Raw genomic sequence first — 19,503 nt, forward strand, 5'->3', positions numbered from 1 at the left:
GACTGTCAGACTGTTATTCCTTCCTACTCTATCAGACTGTCAGACTGTTATTCCTTCCTACTCTATCAGACTGAACAACCCTATGTGTCCGATGTGAGATCCACTAGCCATGGTAATTGTAACAGTTCCCTAGTTTTCTGACCGGCAATATACGTATCAGCCACATATCTTTATCAGCCTATAGATGAGATTGAGTTATGACGTCGCCAGTAATTATCTACGGGAAAACATTCCCACGGTATACAGAACCATAATTCCATTTGTTCATCACGTCTGTACATTGATATGATGTGACACTTTGCGTGCGACGACGACCTTGGTTTCAAACTCGCCCTCTTTCTCTCTCTCTCTCTCTCTCCTCCATGTCCTCTTTTCCTATCTCCTCCTAGGGTACGAAGATGAGTGCTCCGTGGGCCAACCCGGAGCACTTTGCCCAGAGGCAGGAGTGTGTGAACAGCTTCGCCAGCTGGTTCGGATACATGCCCCTGGTCCACTCCCAGTTCCGCCTGGACCCCCTGCTCTTCAAGGACCAGGTGTCTGTCCTGCGAAAGAAGTACAAGGACCTGGAACGTGCTTGACGGACCAACAGACGGATAGAGGAATACAGTGTGGAGGCCTGGTCTGGCGGTTAAATGTAGACAGACAGACAGACCCGGGTGGACTGATCTGATGATGAAAGCGGGAGAAAGGGGACCTAAAGCGAAGAGCTAGACTCCGCCTCCAGGGGTCTGAGACAACGCGCTATTTGAGGAGGAAAATATGGAGGAGGCCTAATGTCTCTTGTGACTGGTTCTCCGTTGGTAATGGACGGGTGAATGAACACTTGTTGAAGATGTCAACCACTCCCATTGTAGTCTGAATGGAGGGGAACAGTGTTTCATGTCGAAGGAAGGCGCCAAACGGACAGTTGCTGGTGCAGTGCACTGCAGCCGGTGTATTTCTACAGTACATCTGGGAGTTGGGACAGTCGTAAAGCAATTGATTCATTTCGCATCACGTAACTGTAAGACCAATAAAAACATTTCCCAAGTGCAAATGGTGGTAGTCAACTCGCATGTAGACCTTTTCACGTCACAAAGCATTACTTCGACCGCATTCACCCGACCCTCCAAGGTATCAAAGGCAAAGCAAACATTTCTCACAAAATCAGTGTTTTTACAATGTGTTTATTTTGCGGAAAAAGTCTCACCTATTGCTTGTGATTTCTTTCGAGATCCTGCGCAGTGTGCAAAAATGGACTCCTCAGCAGTCGGCATGCAAGGTTCTCAACCCTGAAGGTAAACAGGTGTGTTGCCCAGCACTCAGGAAGCGAATCGCATTAATGATGCTAAGACACGCACACCTAAGATAAATAGCTGCCATGGGCTAATTTACGATGAGATCCCATTGTCTTCAACTCAGGTCACAGGTGACACTCACTAGTGTTGGAACACGAAGAATAAGGGCAGATGTTAAGCACTGACACTAGAGCAGCCTCTTGTGCACTGAGTGGACTTCATAACACTGAATTCAAGTTTATTTAGCTGGTCCTGAGTCAGTGATTATCACCCCCAAAAAAGGCTGAGGAAAACATATGTAGTTAAAAATATTTTAGATAAGTTAACTCAGTTTGGCCTCCCGGGTGGCGCAGTGGTTAAGGGCGCTGTACTGCAGCGCCAGCTGTGCCACCAGAGTCTCTGGGTTCGCGCCCAGGCTCTGTTGTAACCGGCCGCGACCGGGAGGTCCGTGAAGCGACGCACAATTGGCCTAGCGTCGTCCGGGTTAGGGAGGGTTTGGCCGGTAGGGATATCCTTGTCTCATCGCGCACCAGCGACTCCTGTGGTGGGCCGGGTGCAGTGCACGCTAACCAAGGTTGCCAGGTGCACGGTGTTTCCTCCGACACATTGGTGCGGCTGGCTTCCGGGTTGGATGCGCACTGTGTTAAGAAGCAGTGCGGCTTGGTTGGGTTGTGTATCGGAGGACGCATGACTTTCAACCTTCGTCTCTCCCGAGCCCGTACGGGAGTTGTAGTGATGAGACAAGATGGTAGCTACTAACAATTGGATACCGCGAAATTAGGGAGAAAAAGGGGTACAAATTCAACAAAAACTAAAAAAAGTTATCTCAGTTCATTCAATGTCTCTGAAAGCACCACACTGTAAAGGTAGAAGTTTTGGGTGATCTATCTCACACCAGAACAACAATGGTTGGAAGTACTAGGGCCTAGAGTTTTCTGGGTCAGGAAAAACTCCTGGCCCCTAGTGGGAGGGCATTGTGAAGTGCAGTGAGAGAGGGTTGGCGGGAGGGGTTGAGGTCATCTGTGATGTTATTTCCTGAGTGTCAGCAAGGCATTGACGTCCCATAGCAAGTTCCTCATCTGGTCCAGAATCTTAATCTCCTAGTTCTTCTGCCTTACCTTCTGTGGGTGGGACCATGACACACAGAACCCAATTAGAATCAATGAAATGTACTAGCTGTTGGTTTTCATTCCACAAACAATATTGAAATCAGTGACATAGAGGGGGAGTGGACCTGTCACAAACCTCCAGCACTTCTTGTCTCTCCGGGTTTACAGCTGGACTGCAGGGCTCCACTCTCGCAGGGCTCCATCTCCTCTCCTACATATGGCACCAGCTGGAAAGAAGACGCGTTATACACTAAAGTTCCTCACGTCACTGACACACGTCAAAACAACTGCACGACAAGTAATATTGTCAAAGGTTGATATAGACAGAAAAACAGATAGAGCTTGTGTATAGACAGAAAGACAAACGTGTGCTTGATTCACACTAGAGGGCTGACCCGAATCGTACTGTACTGGCTAGGATATTTTATTTTGACATGATCCATTCCAGCATGGTTCCAGCAACTATGGTGAATGCATAACCAAGCCAGCCCAGTACAGCTTGGACAGGGTCAATGGAGTGAAAGGGTAATGGAGGGATGCTGTACATAGACAGAAATTTAATTGAGCCCTACCTCTTGGGAGTTCTTCCTGCAGGGTGAGAGGTCATCTCCACACTGCGCTCATAGAGGAGGCGGAGCTTGCGGAGGAGCAGGGCCAGCAGATGGAGGTGCTCCTGGAGTTTCCCGAAGCGGTCCTGATACACAGCCTGGCTCTGGGTCACCCCGTTAGGCAGCTGACAGACAGGGGGGACAACCACAGAATGAGGCTAAATACTATATTGTATAAACAGTATTACTGTATATTGAATCTCTATGGGGAAACGCTTGATGAGACCGACAGACAGCACAACTCAGTACATCATTCTTTAATGAACCCCCCCACTCAAGACAGATATGGTGGTCAACTTAACAGCAAACATTTAAATGAGACAAGGATTAATACAGATGATATGAAAGCATCATGTACATAATTAATGTGTCCATCCTTTGGTGAACACGCTATTATATTACCTGTGTGGCTCTTGTGATCTGGAAGATCTCCATAGTGAGTGTGATGACGTCCTGGACAGTCTCCTGGCTGATGCGACAGAGTAACACGGGAGATCTCTCTCAGGGCTCCCTGAGGGGGCATAGGGAGCTGGATGGGGCCTGAGCCGGCGCCTAGGGGCAGGTGGTACTGCTGCTGCTGGGGGAGCATCCCAGCCAGACCAAGCCCCTTGTGAAGTAAGGGTGTAGCTATATTGGATCTAGGGAGAGAAAAGGGGAGGTCAAAGGGCAAGAGGGGGTGTGGCACAGGTAAGCAATCACTCTTTTTTTGGTGTATTTTACCCCCTTTTTCGATATTGTCTCATCGCTGCAACTCCCCAATGGGCTCGGGAGGCAAAGGTCGAATAATGCGTCCTCCGAAACATGACCCGCCAAACCACGCTTCTTAACACCCGCCCGCTTAACCCGGAAGCCAGCCGCACCAATGTCTCGGAGGAAACACTGTTCACCTGACAACCGAAGTCAGCCAGCAGGCGCCCGGCCCACCACAAAGAGTTGCTAAGACGTGATGAGCCTAGTTGAAGCCCCCCCCGGGCCAAACCCTCCCCTAACCGGGGCAATGGTGCGCAAGCCTACGGGACTCCTAATCACGGCAGGTTGTGATACAGCCCGGGATCAAACCCGGGTATGTAGTGATGCCTCTAGTAGTATTAGACTGCTGCGCCACTCTGGAGGACTCGCACAAGAAGCTTTTAGCAAACCTGAAAATCAAAGTAGTACTGCTTACTTAACTAACCAAAGATTTGTTAAACCAAGCTAAAGATATTTGGGGAGACGTTTACTCGTGCGGCTCAGTTGGTAGAGAATGGTGCCTGCAACACCAGGGTTGTGGGTTCGATTCCCACGGGGGACCAGTACGAAAAAGTATAAATCTGTATGCACTCACTACTGTATAAGGATAAGAGTGTCTAAATGACTAAAATGTAAATAATAACAACAGAGCCCAATAATGGACTAATGGAGCCTAACGTTACTCCTTATAGTCCAAGGACATGTTCTGTTTTATTGGCTGTGGAAGCCAAAACAGCCAAATAGTCCATCTAAACACGAATCGATTCTCAATTGCGGTACAGTTCTAGAAACATAAATACTTCTACTTTCATATCACATTAAAATAATCTCACAAATGTAAAATATAGACTTACCATTTTAACTGATTTTAACAGTTGCAGCCGACAGTCTTTTTTCAGTGACATGTTTGTGGCGTTCTTTTGTTTACACACAGGTGTGTAATTCTATATGGTTATTCTATATTATAAACTGGGTGTTTCGAGCCCTGAAAGCTGATTGGCTGACAGCTGTGGTATATCAGACAATATACTGTACCACGGGGATGACAAAACATGTATATTTATTCCTCTAGTTACATTGGTAACCAGTTTATAATAGCAATAAGGCGCCACAGGATTTGTGATATATGGCCAATATACCGAGGCTAAAGGCTGTGTCCAGGCACTCCGTGTTGTGTCAGATGCCACACCTCATTGAGCCTTATTGCTTTATTATAGCATGGCATTGTTGAATAATCCTTTTTGATTGGCTTGAAGGGCATTCTAGAGCCTGCATTATTTCACTATAACACACGGTATATTTGCGAGATAGAATTCAATGGCTAGTTCATTTTTACATGTGTTGTATCAGCTGCTATTGAAAGCAAAAGTCAAATTGAAAACAGAATTGGTATTGTTGAATACGATTTTTATAATAGCAAGCTAGGACTGATGGTTTGGTTAGCTAAACTAGCAAGCCTGTTAGCTTCAGTAGTTGCTGTGGTTACCAAACTATCTATTAAACTTCTCATCTACTTAAGTGGATGTTGAACACATAGTGGCCAATGTGTTAAATTATTGCCATGGCAGAAAAGAGATAATCCTCTCTGGGCTGTATGTGTTCTCTGGAGAATAATGCAACGCCGTGGAAGGTTAACTTTAACAACTGACAACAGGGTCCAAGGAGTGACGGAGAAGAGCCAGTGGGACCTGAAGCACCATCTGTCTTCCAAGGCGTTTTACAAGCCTGGATGACTGTAATGGCATACCAGGAAACACACACAGCTCTTCAGAGAGAATACAAGGGCCCTTCAAAAATGACACAGAGTTTTCATTGCGTATCGCGTACCTGAGTCGTAGATGAAAACACACGTTGTAACGTATTTGTGAAATAAGGCATTTATCTTGTCAATTTGAAGATTTGTTTTTATTCTTTCACAACAATAATAAACATATATGTTGACATAACTCTGTAATGTTTTTATATAATTATGTTGAAAAAACTGTTGTTTGAAATGTGTTTTTATGGCACAAATAGGGACCAAAGATACTATACTGAACAAATGTATAAAATGCAACATGTTAAGTGTTGGGAACATGTTTCATGAGCTGAAATAAAATATCCCAGAAATGTTCCATATGCACAAAAAAACGTATTTCTCACAAATTTGGTGCACAAATTTGTTTACTTCCCTGTTTGTGAGCATTTCTCCTTTGCCAAGATAATCCATCCACCTGAAAGGTGTGGCATATCAAGAAGCTGATTAAACAGCATGATCATTACACAGGTGCACCTTCTCCTGGGGACAACAAAAGGCCATGAGCAGTTTTGTCACACAACACAATTCTACAGATGTTGAGGGAGCATGCAATTGGCATGCTGACTGCAGGAATGTCCACCAGAGCTGTTGCCAGAGAACTGAATGTTCATTTTTCTACCATAAACCACCTCCAATGTCTTTTTAGAGAATTTGGCAGTACGTCCAACTAGCCTCACAACCGCAGACCACGCGCCAGCCCAGGACCTCCACTGAGGATTATTTCTGTCTGTAATAAAGTCCCTTTTGTGGGGATAAACTCATTCTGATTGGCTGGGCCTGGCTCCCAGCTAGGTGAGACTATGCCCTCCCAGGCCCACCCATGGCTGTTCCTCTGCCCAGTCATGTGAAATCCATAGATTAGAGCAGAATACTTTTTTTTCCAATTGACTAATTTCCTTATATGAACTGTAACTCAGTAAAATCGTTGAAAATGTTGCATGTTCCATTTATATTTTTGTTCGGTATAGTAAAATAACAAAGGCTATATTCTATTTTACTCAATTTCCGCCTAACTGACATGCCCAAAGTAAACTGCATGTTGCTCAGGCCCTGATGCCAGGATATGCATATAATTGGTAACATTGGAAAGAAAACACTCTGAAGTTTTGTAGAAATGTTAAAATAATGTAGGGGACTATAACACAATAGATATGTTAGGAGAAAATCCGAAGAAAAACCAACCAGATATTTTTTTTGAGAGACCATGTCATGCATAGGTGTAATAGGTGGCAGGGAAGTCAGGCGCAGGAGAGTCAAATGGAGTGTAAAATGGAGACTTTTAATAAAGTCCACGGAGTATGCTCCACAACACTCTATGTACATAAACACAAAACATGGGTACGAGGACCCGACGCGCACCTATACAAACAATCACACTACACTGACAATAACAATCTCTGACAAAGACATGAGGGGAAACAGAGGGTTAAATACACAACAGGTAATGAATGGGATTGACAACAGGTGTGTGGGAAGACAAGACAAAACCAATGGAAAATGAAAAAAAGGATCAATGATGGCTAGAAGACCGGTGACGTCGAACGCCGAGCACCGCCCGAACAAGGAGAGGCAACGACTTCGGCAGAAGTCGTGACAGACCATGCTCTTCCATTGGAACATATAGGGAAATAATTCAATCTAGCTCCCAGTATGCAATTCCTATGGCTTCCGCTGGGCATCAGTAATCTTTGTTCAAGGTTTCAGGCTTGTTTCTTCCAAAACGAGTAAGAAATATGAGTTTTACTACAGGGACACAGAAGAGGATACACACCTGCTAATATCATTTTCCTATTGAACATACTTCTTTCCGTGTTAAACATGATAGTTTAATTACATTTTAGGGTATCTGAGGATTAAATAGAAACATATTTTGACTTGTTGAAACAAAGTTTAGGGGTACATTTTTGTATTCTTATCTTTGCATGTGGAACGAGTGGATTACTCAAATCAATGGTGCCAACTAAACAGACTTTTTGGGGTACAAAGAAGGATTTTATCTAACAAAACGACACTACATGGTATTTCTGGGACCCTTTGGATGACAAATCAGAGGAACATTTTCAAAAAGTAAGTGAATATTTAATCGCTATTTGTGAATTTATGAAAACAGTGCCTGTGGAAAAATATTTTGATATGGGGCGCCGTCCTCAAACAATTGCATGGCATGCTTTAGCTGTAAAGTCTACTGTAAATCGGACAGTGCAGATAGATTAACAAGAATTTAAGCTTTTAACCGATATAAGACACTTGTGTCATGACTGTCCTGGTCAGGTCAGGTTACAGGAGAACATATCCCTACAGATTATCTCTCACCCCAACAGAGGAGGAGAGATCTAGGGGTCTGAAGATGTGGTGGTTTTATGACCCCTCACACCCATGGTAAATCTTAGGCCACAGACAACATTCCTTTGTCCTGTTACTATGGAGAACCAACCTTAGAACATTAAACATGAAATAAAGGGACTTTGGAACAATGGTTTCCGTCAGCCACAATGGTGGTCATGACGATAGACGGAATATGGAAATGTATGTCATTTTTGTTTTGTTATTAAAAGTTAATAGATGACGTTATTACGAAAACATTGTAACTGTAAGAGCTTTCCTAGGATATGTTTGATGTTTATATATTGTACGTTGTGTGGAAAATGTCCAAATCAATCAGGACTCCTGGACATGGGAGGAGATTCTGAACGGTAAGGGACCCTGGGCACAGGCTGGAGAATATCGCCGCCCCAAGGCTGAGCTGGAGGCAGCGTAATCCGAGAGGCGGTGGTATGAGGAGGCAGCCCCAAAAATGACGTGGCGAAGTCAGGTAGGAGACCTGCGCCAACTCCCCGTGCTTACCGTGGAGAGAGGCACCGTGTTATGCCGTGAGGCGCACAGTCATAGCCCGGTGCGGTACATAGCAGAGCCTCGTATCGGCCGGGCTAGAGTGGGCATCGAGCCAGGTGCCATGAAGCCGACTCAGTCTCCTCGGGCCGGGGACATGGCACCAGCCTTACGCATGGTGTCCCCGGTTCGCCAGCACAGCCCAGTGCGGACTATTCCACCTCGCCACACTGGCCTGGCTACGGGGAGCATTCAGCCAGGTAGGGTTGGGCAGGCTCGGTGCTCGAGACCTGCAGTGCGCTTCCACGGTCCGGTCTATCCGGTGCCGCCTCCATGCACCAGCCCTCCGGTGGCAGCCCCCCGCACCAGGCTGTCTCTCCGTCTCCTCCCTATAGGTGCTCCCGCCTGTCCAGTGCTGCCAGTGTCTTCCTCATGCCCAGCGCTGCCAGAGTCTCCCGTCTGTCCTGAGCTGCCAGAGTCTCCGTCTATCCTGAGCTGCCAGAGTCTCCTGTCTGTCCTGAGCTGCCAGAGTCGCCCGTCTGTCTTGAGCTGCCAGAGTCGCCCGTCTGTCCTGAGCTGCCAGAGTCGCCCGTCTGTCCTGAGCTGCCAGAGTCGCCCGTCTGTCCTGAGCTGCCAGAGTCACCCGTCTGTCCTGAGCTGCCAGAGTCAGTCGCCCGTCTGTCCTGAGCTGCCAGAGTCAGTCGCCCGTCTGCCCTGAGCTGCCAGAGTCAGTCGCCCGTCTGTCCTGAGCTGCCAGAGTCAGTCGCCCGTCTGTCCTGAGCTGCCAGAGTCAGTCGCCCATCTGTCCTGAGCTGCCAGAGTCAGTCGCCCATCTGTCCTGAGCTGCCAGAGTCGCCCGTCTGTCCTGAGCTGTCAGAGTCGCCTGTCACGCCAGCCCTGTTTTTGTATGGTCAGGGCATGAGTTGGGTGGGTGGTCTATGTTCAGTTTTCTATGTTGTGTTTGCGTTTGGCCTGGTATGGTTCTCAATCAGAGGTAGGTGTCGTTAGTTGTCTCTGATTGAGAATCATACTTAGGTAGCCTTTCCCACTTGTGTTTCGTGGGTTTTTATTTTCTGTGTCTGTGTGTTCCACACGGAACTGTTTCGGTTTGATTATTTCATGTGTCGTTTATTGTTTTGTTTCAGTGTTCGATTGTTTTAATAAAGAGCATGAACACGTAACACGCTGCGCATTGGTCCTCCGATCCTTCCTAAGACAGCCGTTACACAGAGAATTGCCCTAAAGGCAGTTACACCCACTTCTGACCCGAGGGTATAAGACCTGTGAGTTAAGAATTAACATATCAGACTAAGTGACCCAAGCTGCAGCCAAGGTCTAAAATGTCAACGTACCCAAAACGCAACACAAGGTTGAAAACAAAAATCTTTTTTCTATCCAAGCTACGGAAGCCGGACCATCTAGCCTCCACTCTCCATTGAATCGTGGTATCTATACTGTTTCATTCCTAAGCTGTGAGCACTGAGCTACAGAGCTGTCTGTCCTCAGAAGACCCCTTCCAGAGCAAGGGCGAGGAAACAGACCACTAAGCCAAAAGTACACTGACATCGTGAGGACGACCAGAGAGGTGCGCCGGAGAAGTGCGTCATTGAGAAGCCTAAACGACCCAAGCGGAGCTTCCCACGCGGAGACCTCCCACACGTAATTACATCATTATATTCTGACCCATAAGAGCGGCAGTTTGGGGCAAGGCTAGGGTTAAAATAAGCATAGCTGACAAATGCACCCAAATGTACTGTGTATTTATCTCGTGTACTTTCTCTTTTTCTCTCCCTTTTAAATCCCCATTTTGGGTGACACGCGCCATAGTGTGTTGGCCCGTTATACTAAGTTCTAATCAATATCATAGACTGTGTTTTGTGTATGTATATCTTTTTATCATCATTTTAGCTTTCTAGTAAATAAATAATCAACTAAGATTGGTGTGGTACGAACTCATTGGTGAGACCCGGGTCCGTGCAGATTCCCGGATTATGCAACATTCAGAATGAGACTTTAGAGGAAACTGATTAATTAGCGACTGTTGTAAAATCGATATTCTGATATTCTTTGAGTTAGACCTTACACCTATCCAATACTTCTAGATCTACACAACAAGTGTCTAAGGGCTATGGTTTATTTGGGTTTCAGAGAATAGTGCCAATTGACCAGGCCCAGATCAACACTGCATTTATGTGGTCTAATGGCCAACCCCACAATAACAACAGACTCTATCTGCGCTATTAGGTATAATAGGCCTGACTATACTAGGGTTAGTAGGGATCAGGCTTTCCTGACCTGTCATGGCATGTAAGGGCATTGGTTACCAACCCTGTTCCTGGAGAGCCACAGGGCATGCAGTGGAGGGTTTGTAAGTGTTGGGCTTGACCCCGCTGCTTACCCTACAGCTCCACATGGTTAAACAGTGTCTAATGTGATGTCGCAGCATGCTATTTATTTACTCTACAACATAGCTCCAAGTTTAAGAGCAGGTAAGGTAAGTCGACTAGGCCTACTTATTATAGGCAGGGTTGGATGATGACCACTTAGTACCCGCAGGGCAGGTCATCAGTTACCTTGGTCTTTAAGGGGAGGACAATATCTGCACTTGCAACGTCATCGTAGGTTAAGACTGATTCGTCAGTGTGTGTTAGCATTAATAACTGCATTGAAACCTGAAATGTTTATTTGTAAATGTTTCATGATGTATCTGATTATGTGCCGGAGGGGTCTAAGGCACTGCATCTCAGTGCTAGAGGCGTCACTACAGACCCTGGTTCGATCCCAGGCTGTATCACAACCGGCCCTGATCGGGAGTCCCATAGGGCAGCACACAATTGGCCCAGCGTAGTCCAGGTTATTAGGGGAGGGTTTGGCCGAGGTAGGCCGTCATTGTAAAATAATTATTTATTTTTAACTGACTTGCCTAGTTAAAGAAAGGTTAAATAAATAAATAATAATATTGATCTCTCTTTCTCTAGTTCAAGAGCCAAGGAGAGAGGATGTGCATGGAGAGGAGGCCCAACCCACAATGTATTTATGCACTTTTGTAGATCACTTGCTCTGACCCAAATGATAAAAGATTCCACCAGGATATGTGAAAGAGTGCAAAGTACGATTGACTTAATATTGGTGTCTGATAAATCTAAAATATCGCAGAGTAGAGTAATAGTATTTGGAATCAAAAAATACTGTGTTGAAAATTTTAGGGAGGAAGTGGGTACAATTGAGTGGCCACCTGTGCTAGATAGTGTATGGGTAGACAGTGCCTGGGAAGTCTTTAAATGTAGATTCCTTAATGTGGTGAATACGATGGCTCACATTAGACGGGTCAGGGTAAAGCAGAGATCTAGCCCTTGGTTTAATCATGAGATTCTAGAATCTATCCAAGCACGGAATAAGGCCTTTCAAAAATTTAAGAACTCTCAAGAGCAGCATGATTTTGTCCTATATAAACATCACATAAATGAATCACAGAGCAGGATGGAAGCTAAGAGGGGTTACTTTGCTGAGAAAATAATTGAGAACAGAAATGACCCTAAAAAGCTTTGGAAATCATTTAAGGAACTAGGCTGTAGTAGTACTACCAAAAACAAACCAAACAGTATTGGACTGAACATCAAGGGGGAGATGGTATATGAAAAAGCAGAGGTTGCCAATGAATACAACTCTTTTTTTAACTTCTGTTGCTAGCAAGCTGGTTAGCAAGCTGCCCACCAGTTCTGGTTTGTATGGAAGCAACCAAGTCAAGAACTATTCTGTAGAGTTAGGGGTTCAGCCAAACTCTTTTTCAAAGGTAGCAACAGCCAAAATAGTCAGTATGCTGGCAGAGCTTAAATGCTCCCAAGCCACAGGCCTGGATAATATTCCTGCAAGGTTTCTTATAGATTCTGCTGAGCTAAAATTGGCCCTTGTATTAGGCATATCATTAATCTCTCTCTTGAACAAGGCACCTTTCCCAGGGACATTAAACAAGCTAAAGTTATACCTCTGTATAAGAAGGGGATAAAGTCTGACCCTGGGAATTATAGGCCTGTATCTATCCTCTGTGTAACATCAAATATCCTGGAGAGAGTTGTACATGAGCAAATGTATGAATATGTTAACAAACAGGGTCTAACGTATGATTTTCAGTCGGGTTTTTAGAAAAACATATTCACTGATTCATGTCTACTTTACTTGACTGACTTCATCAGGAAAGAGATTGATGAGGGAAATATGGGTGGAATGGTACTGCTTGACCTACAGAAGGCCTTTAATACAGTTATTAACCACTGTCTCCTAATCTCCGAACTGGAGGCACTGGGGTTAAGCAGTATCCCTCTAGGCTGGGTAAAGTCCTATTTATCAGGAAGGAAGCAAGTAGTAGAGGTTAATGGTTCATTGTCTCAGGCAAAACCAATGAGTTGTGGCGTACCACAGGGAAGCGTGCTTGGGCCTCTGCTGTTTTTATTGTACATTAATGATATGAAGAATGCTTGTTCTTGCCATCTTTTTCTTTATGCGGATGACTCCACACTTCTGGTGTCTCACAAAAGTAAAACTATGTTGGAGAGCCTACTTAGCACTGAGCTTACTAATATTAGCAAATGGCTTGGAGATAATAAGCTGTCTCTGCACTTAGGGAAAAGTGAAGCAATTATTTTGGGATCCAGACCTAAATTGTGTAGGTCGTCTGAAATCAGAGTGGAGTTAGGGGGTGAGGTGCTGACTACTAAAACCTCTGTTAGCTACTTGGGGTGTAACCTTGATGGAAGCTTGGGAGGTGTGAGTATGGCCAATAAAGTGCTAGAGAAGGTTAATGCCAGGACTACGTTTTTGGCTAGAAAGTCCAAGCTGCTTGATAAGGACTCCATGAAAGTTCTAGCTACTGCCCTCATTCAATGCCATTTTGACTATGCTAGTACTTCCTGGTTTGGGGACTTATCTAAACTTATGAAGGGGAAGCTCCAGATAGCCCAGAATAAGCTGATCAGGGTAGTGTTGAAGGTGAGTCCACATACTCACATAGGCAGAAACTGCTTTCAGGAACAAAAGTGGCTGCCTGTTGAGGCTAGGGTGTCACAGAATAGACTAGGTTTGGTTTACAGGAGTATTTATGGTCCTGCACCCAGATATCTAAGTGATTACTTTCCTCGTGTTAGGGATGCACACAGTCACAGCACCAGATCAGGTGTTGCTGATGTGTGCTTATACAGGTTCAGGAGTAATGCTGGGAAAGGTACTTTCTTGTATACTGGAGCCTCAAAATGGAATGAGTTGCCTATAAAAACAACGTCTTCTCTGGGCAGTTTTAAAAAATAAAGTAAAAATATGTTTGATGTCTTCTGTGCCCATATGAATAACCCCTATGATGTAACTGGAATGACGATATAGATGTTCTTCTTCTCTGTTTTTGTGTTATTATTTCACTGCCATACTGTGTTGGATCTTGTCTAGCCATCTTGTCTCAAGAGGACCACAATGGAAATAAGTTCCAGACGTTATTGTGTGTTATCCTCGATGATTTTATTCATGTGCATGTATGGCTTTTTCAAGTTTTATGTGACCTTGTTTTTTTTTAAATGTTCGAATGAATAAACAAAAACAAAAAAAAGGGGGGACGTGGAGAGAAAGATAAGTACAATTTCACCAATATGAAATGGTGGCAGCATCTCACACTAAGCAGTGAGATCTCCCCTTCAAATTCAAAGCACACTGCACAACGTGTCCTGATAATAGCCTTCACACTGAGCAATTTCACAAGCTGATTGTTTACAATTGAGTCTCTTCCTTCCTTCTGTGTGTACGATAGCTGTAAATACATTGGGAGACGATGAAGGCCGTTCTAATAATGTTGTTGACCCAGCCATACTGTACTAGCAAGGGAGCCTTGTCCGCCGCATACAGCGTAATCTAGAAAATGTATCGGGATGCTGTGGCTTGTGGCAAATTCATGGCTAAAATTACACAGTGACATATCGATTAGTCATGACTAGTGCTTAAGGTTGTTGCGGTGACCATATCACCTCCACACTCGCAGTCACGAGTCATGAAGGCAGTCAAATTCCACGTGACCATTTAGTCACAGTAATTAGGCTTCTCCAAGCTCTGATGCTGCTGTTGGTCATTAGTAACCTACAAAACTTGCTAACTGCCTGGTACTCTGCACTCTATTGTCCTTCTAGTCACTCTGACATCAATGCAAATGTAATCGAAAATCTAATAAAACACTTAACATGAGCTCATGTTGAGCGACATTTCTATAGGCCTCTATTAAAAAGAGGAGGATCTCATCAGCTTTCTATGGGCTAGGCCTACTATATTTATTTCTCAACTTTCCTGATATTAAGCACATTGCTTATCTTGTAAACAGGAGTATAGCCTACATGGCTGACATGGAAATGGAAAAGCGTTCTCCGATTACAATTATAATACTAGTGGTAGTTACAGTCTTGTCCGATCGCTGCAACTCCCGCACAGGCTCAGGAGAGCCATGCGTCCTCCGAAACACAACCCCGCCAAGCCGCACTGCTGCTTGACACACTGCTCGCTTAACTCGGAAGCCATCCTCACCAATGTGTCGGAGAAAACACTGTACACCTGGCGACCGTGTCAGAGTGCATGCGACCGGCCCACCACAGGAGTCGCTAGAGCGTGATGGGACAAGGACATCCCGGCCGGCCAAACCCTCCCCTTACCCGAAAGACGCTGGGCCAATTGTGCGTTGCCTCATGGGTCTCCCGGTTGAGGCCTGCAGCGGCACAGCAATGGATCGAACCCAGATCTGTAGTGATGCCTCAAGCACTGCAGTGGCTTAGACCGTTGCTCCACTCACTATTTAAGTGCACAGATGGCATGTATTTTCTCCCGCTGGCCCTGTTTCAAGACAGGTACATGATAATGGTCCACTCTAAATCAAAACAAATCAAATTTCACTCATATTATTTAGTATATGTAAAGACAAGATTAAATCAAGAATAGTCTGAAGGGTAACAATATCACTTGTGAATGATATATTATCACTTGTTGTCACGTTCTGACCTTAGTTCTTTTATTTATGTCTTTGTTTTAGAGCGATCGGACCAATATGCAGCGTGGTAAGTGTCCATGTTAATTTATTAGAACTGAACACACAAAACAAAATAACAAAGTGAATGAAAGAAACGAAACAGTCCTGTCAGGTGAAACACACTAAACAGAAAATAACTACCCACAAATCATAGTGGGAAAACAGGCTACCTAAGTATGATTCTCAATCAGAGACAATGATCGACAGCTGCCTCTGATTGGGAACCATACCAGACCAAAGAATGCCCACCCCAACTCACACCCTGACCAAACTAAAACAGAGACATAAAAAAGGAACTAAGGACGTGACAGGACGTGACAGTACCCCCCCCCCGGACTCCGGACGCAAAACTTAAACCCATAGGGGAGGATCTGGGTTGGCGTCCCGGCTCCTCGTCCCGGCTCTGGCGCGGGACGTGGACCCCACCATAGTCTTGGCCCACTTAAGTGGCGCCAAATAGACAGGAGACTCTGGCAGCGCTAGAGTAAAGGACGACTCTGGCAGCGCCGGAGTGACGGGCGGCCCTGGCAGCGCTGGAGTGACGGGCGGCTCTGGCAGCGCCGGAGTGACGGGCGGCTCTGGCAGCTCCTGACTGACAGGAGGGAGACTCTGGCAGCTCCTGACTGACAGGAGGGAGACTCTGGCAGCTCCTGACTGACAGGAGGGAGACTCTGGCAGCTCCTGACTGACAGGAGGGAGACTATGGTCAGGGCGTGAGTTGGTCAGGGCGTGAGTATGGTCAGGGCGTGAGTTGGTCAGGGTGTGAGTATGGTCAGGGCGTGAGTTGGGTGGGTTGTCTATGTTCGTTTTTCTATGTTGTGTTTTGAGTTTGGCCTGGTATGGTTCTCAATCAGAGGCAGGTGTCGTTAGTTGTCTCTGATTGAGAATCATACTTAGGTAGCCTTTTTCCACCTGTGTTGCGTGGGTGTTTAGAGAAAAAGAGAAAAATATTTATTTTCGATACCTTTCAATACCTCACCTTGCGAGGATAACGGCACTGAGCCTTTTCCTAAAATGTTTTATGAGATTGGAGAACACATTGGGAGGGATCTCAGACCATTTCTCCATACAGAATCTTTCCAGATCTTTGATATCCTTCATCTGCGTTTCAATGGGGTTCAAGTCTAGAGACTGAGATGGCCATTGCATGAACAAAGATTTTAGACAATGGTTTTGTAAATATTTTGTGCCTAACAACTGTTGTGTTAAATGTGTTGTAGAACCTAAGCGTGATTGTGTTTGTTTTTCAGGTTGAAGATGCCCTACATCCAGCCCTCCTCAAGAGTAGAGTGTGTGGATATTTACAGGTATGTTATTTCCTATTAATTATTATATCCATACTGTTCTGGTCTAATGCGAGGGATGTAGGATATTCTATGCCTTTCCCAGTCACGGAGAACCCAAACGTGCAGCTGTAGACCCCTGCTGAATTGGGGTTAGGTTAGGATATTGTGGGAGTATATACATTTTTCACAGGTCTGGGTTAGGCAGACTCTTCAATGCCCCTTTTCTCAACATCTTAGAACCCAAATGTTGTTAATGAACAATTTGGCTTTCTATTCACACACATCTATTCCCTGCTCTTAAGCAAGAGGACTGAGCTCATTACATCCCACATGGTCATAATAACTCAAATGAATTCAGTTTTGACCCGTTCAAAGCCAGGCTGAAACTCTCCCCCAAAATAGTCTTTATCAACAGGGTCATATTGCCCTTTGAGGGTAGAATGTGGTTTATTAAACATCAAGGAGTAAAACTGTGGGTCAACTGAGACCTCTGTGGGTTAACTGAGACCTCTGTGGGTTAACTGAGACCTCTATGGGTTAACTGAGACCTCTATGGGTTAACTGAGACCTCTATGGGTTAACTGAGACCTCTATGGGTTAACTGAGACCTCTATGGGGTTAACTGAGACCTCAATGGGGTTAACTGACACCTCTATGGGGTTAACTGACACCTCTATGGGGTTAACTGAGACCTCTATGGGGTTAACTGGGACCTCTATGGGGTTAACTGAGACCTCTATGGGGTTAACTGAGACCTCTGTGGGTTAACTGAGACCTCTATGGTGTTAACCTACTCTTTGGTTTTTGGAGGAACGGTTCTGCATGTAAGTCCATCTCTCGTGAGTTATTAGCTACAATATCTGCTGTACAGAGACTATTCCACAATGGGGGGGGGTGTAGACTAAAAACACCTGTTGCCAGTCAACGTATATAAGGACCGGTCTAATCTAATCTAGTTTGCCTGCCCTCTGATCATGCAGGTAACATCAGTGGATCAGTTCTCTATATGTTGTCAAGGGGGAAGGATACTGACGATCAAAAAACAATGTACAGAAATACTGAGATTTTTTTTAAAGTACATTTTTAAAAAGCACGAGTAAAAAACACTGACCAAGCTCTGTCCCACTCTCAAAATAATATCACCCAGTAATACACGTACAACACCGCTCATTCAGCTCTCCTCTCCTTCTTTCCAGCTCATCCTCCACTCTCACCCCAATCTTGGTCAAGTTACCTTCAACCATTGGCAATGGCATCATCAAGTCCTTCTTCCCTTCTCCCCACCTGGGTTCTTAATATGACTGCCCCATCTGGTGGCGGAGTGCTGGAACAACAACTCTTTTTTTCCGGGCCAGACTGGGGAGTTTCTCTTGAATCCACAGGTAAATTGTGGGAAAGTCATTGGTTGGCCACACTCCAGGTGGCTGGGGGGATCAAATGCAGCTGGTTGGATGGCAGCGGTGGGTACAGTTGGTAGCCCCCCTCAACTGGAGACTCTGAAACAGAAGAGACGGAAAGAGAGGAGTAGACACACTGTGATCTTGGAAATCAAAGCTCTTTACTAAAACGTACTTGTTTTAGTGAGTGAGAACGATCATAGTTTTAGTAAGTAAGACACTTGTTTTGCTGTTCCACTACATGCCATTCTAATCTGTCGTGCTGTGAGCCACTGACCTGTGTGTTCCTCAGGCAGCAACAGGTGTCTTCTACAGGGGCAGGGTGGTCTGGCTGGGAGCCTCCTGACTTGTGTGTTCCTCAGGCAGCAACAGGTGTCTTCTACAGGGGCAGGGTGGTCTGGCTGGGAGCCTCCTGACCTGTGTTTTCCTCAGGCAGCAGCAGGTGTCTTCTACAGGGGCAGGGTGGTCTGGCTGGGAGCCTCCTGACCTGTGTGTTCCTCAGGCAGCAGCAGGTGTCTTCTACAGGGGCAGGGTGGTCTGGCTGGGAGCCTCCTGACCTGTGTGTTCCTCAGGCAGCAGCAGGTGTCTTCTACAGGGGCAGGGTGGTCTGGCTGGGAGCCTCCTGACCGGTGTGTTCCTCAGGCAGCAGCAGGTGTCTTCTACAGGGGCAGGGTGATCTGGCTGGGAGTCTCCTGACCTGTGTGTTCCTCAGGCAGCAGCAGGTGTCTTCTACAGGGGCAGGGTGGTCTGGCTGGGAGTCTCCTGACCTGTGTGTTCCTCAGGCAGCAGCAGGTGTCTTCTACAGGGGCAGGGGGGTCTGGCTGGGAGCCTCCTGACCTGTGTGTTCCTCAGGCAGCAGCAGGTGTCTTCTACAGGGGCAGGGGGTCTGGCTGGGAGCCTCCTGACCTGTGTGTTCCTCAGGCAGCAGCAGATGTGTTCTACAGGGGCAGGGGGTCTGGCTGGGAGCCTCCTGACCTGTGTGTTCCTCAGGCAGCAGCAGGTGTCTTCTACAGGGGCAGGGTGGTCTGGCTGGGAGCCTCCTGACCGGTGTGTTCCTCAGGAAGATGGTGTTGTGTCTTTAGCTAAAAAAAAAAACACCACAGGGACACACACACACAACGATTTATGCATCTGGTCTGAGAGTGGAGGACTACCGGTGTGACCTAGTCAAAGATATCGCTGAGAAGGGGGGGTGGTCTGGCTGGAGAGCCTCCTGACCGTGAAAAAAGAATGCATCCAGTTAAACAAGATGTAAAAGACTGAAGACTGGACATACTTAAATTAGGAGTTGTGATGAGGGGGGAAAAATCGATGCAGTTACATATCGCAATATTATTTTAAATATGTATCGTATTATTTTGACAATGTCCCTGTATTATTTTTGCGCTAATTAGCTGTACCTGCACCAAAACTCCAGTGTTT

At 45.8% G+C, this 19,503-nt stretch overlaps 1 protein-coding gene and 1 pseudogene across 4 annotated transcripts in view; one reads left to right on the top strand and one right to left on the bottom strand.

Moving 5' to 3' along the window:
- The window catches only part of LOC112229926 (exostosin-1c), a 103,912-nt gene extending 102,876 nt beyond the window's left edge, over positions 1 to 1,036 (top strand). For all 4 annotated transcript variants that reach the window (XM_042309948.1, XM_042309950.1, XM_042309947.1 and 1 more), the window contains one exon: positions 390 to 1,036. In XM_042309948.1, coding sequence (XP_042165882.1) covers positions 390 to 578 — 189 coding nt within the window. In that variant the 3' untranslated portion in view covers positions 579 to 1,036. The remainder of the gene's footprint in view (positions 1 to 389) is intronic.
- Positions 1,037 to 2,001: 965 nt separating this feature from the next.
- LOC112229359 lies at positions 2,002 to 19,136 on the bottom strand (annotated as a pseudogene).
- Positions 19,137 to 19,503: the final 367 nt, after the last annotated feature.

Source organism: Oncorhynchus tshawytscha, linkage group LG31 (assembly GCF_018296145.1).
Source record: "Oncorhynchus tshawytscha isolate Ot180627B linkage group LG31, Otsh_v2.0, whole genome shotgun sequence".
Taxonomy (NCBI): domain Eukaryota; kingdom Metazoa; phylum Chordata; class Actinopteri; order Salmoniformes; family Salmonidae; genus Oncorhynchus; species Oncorhynchus tshawytscha.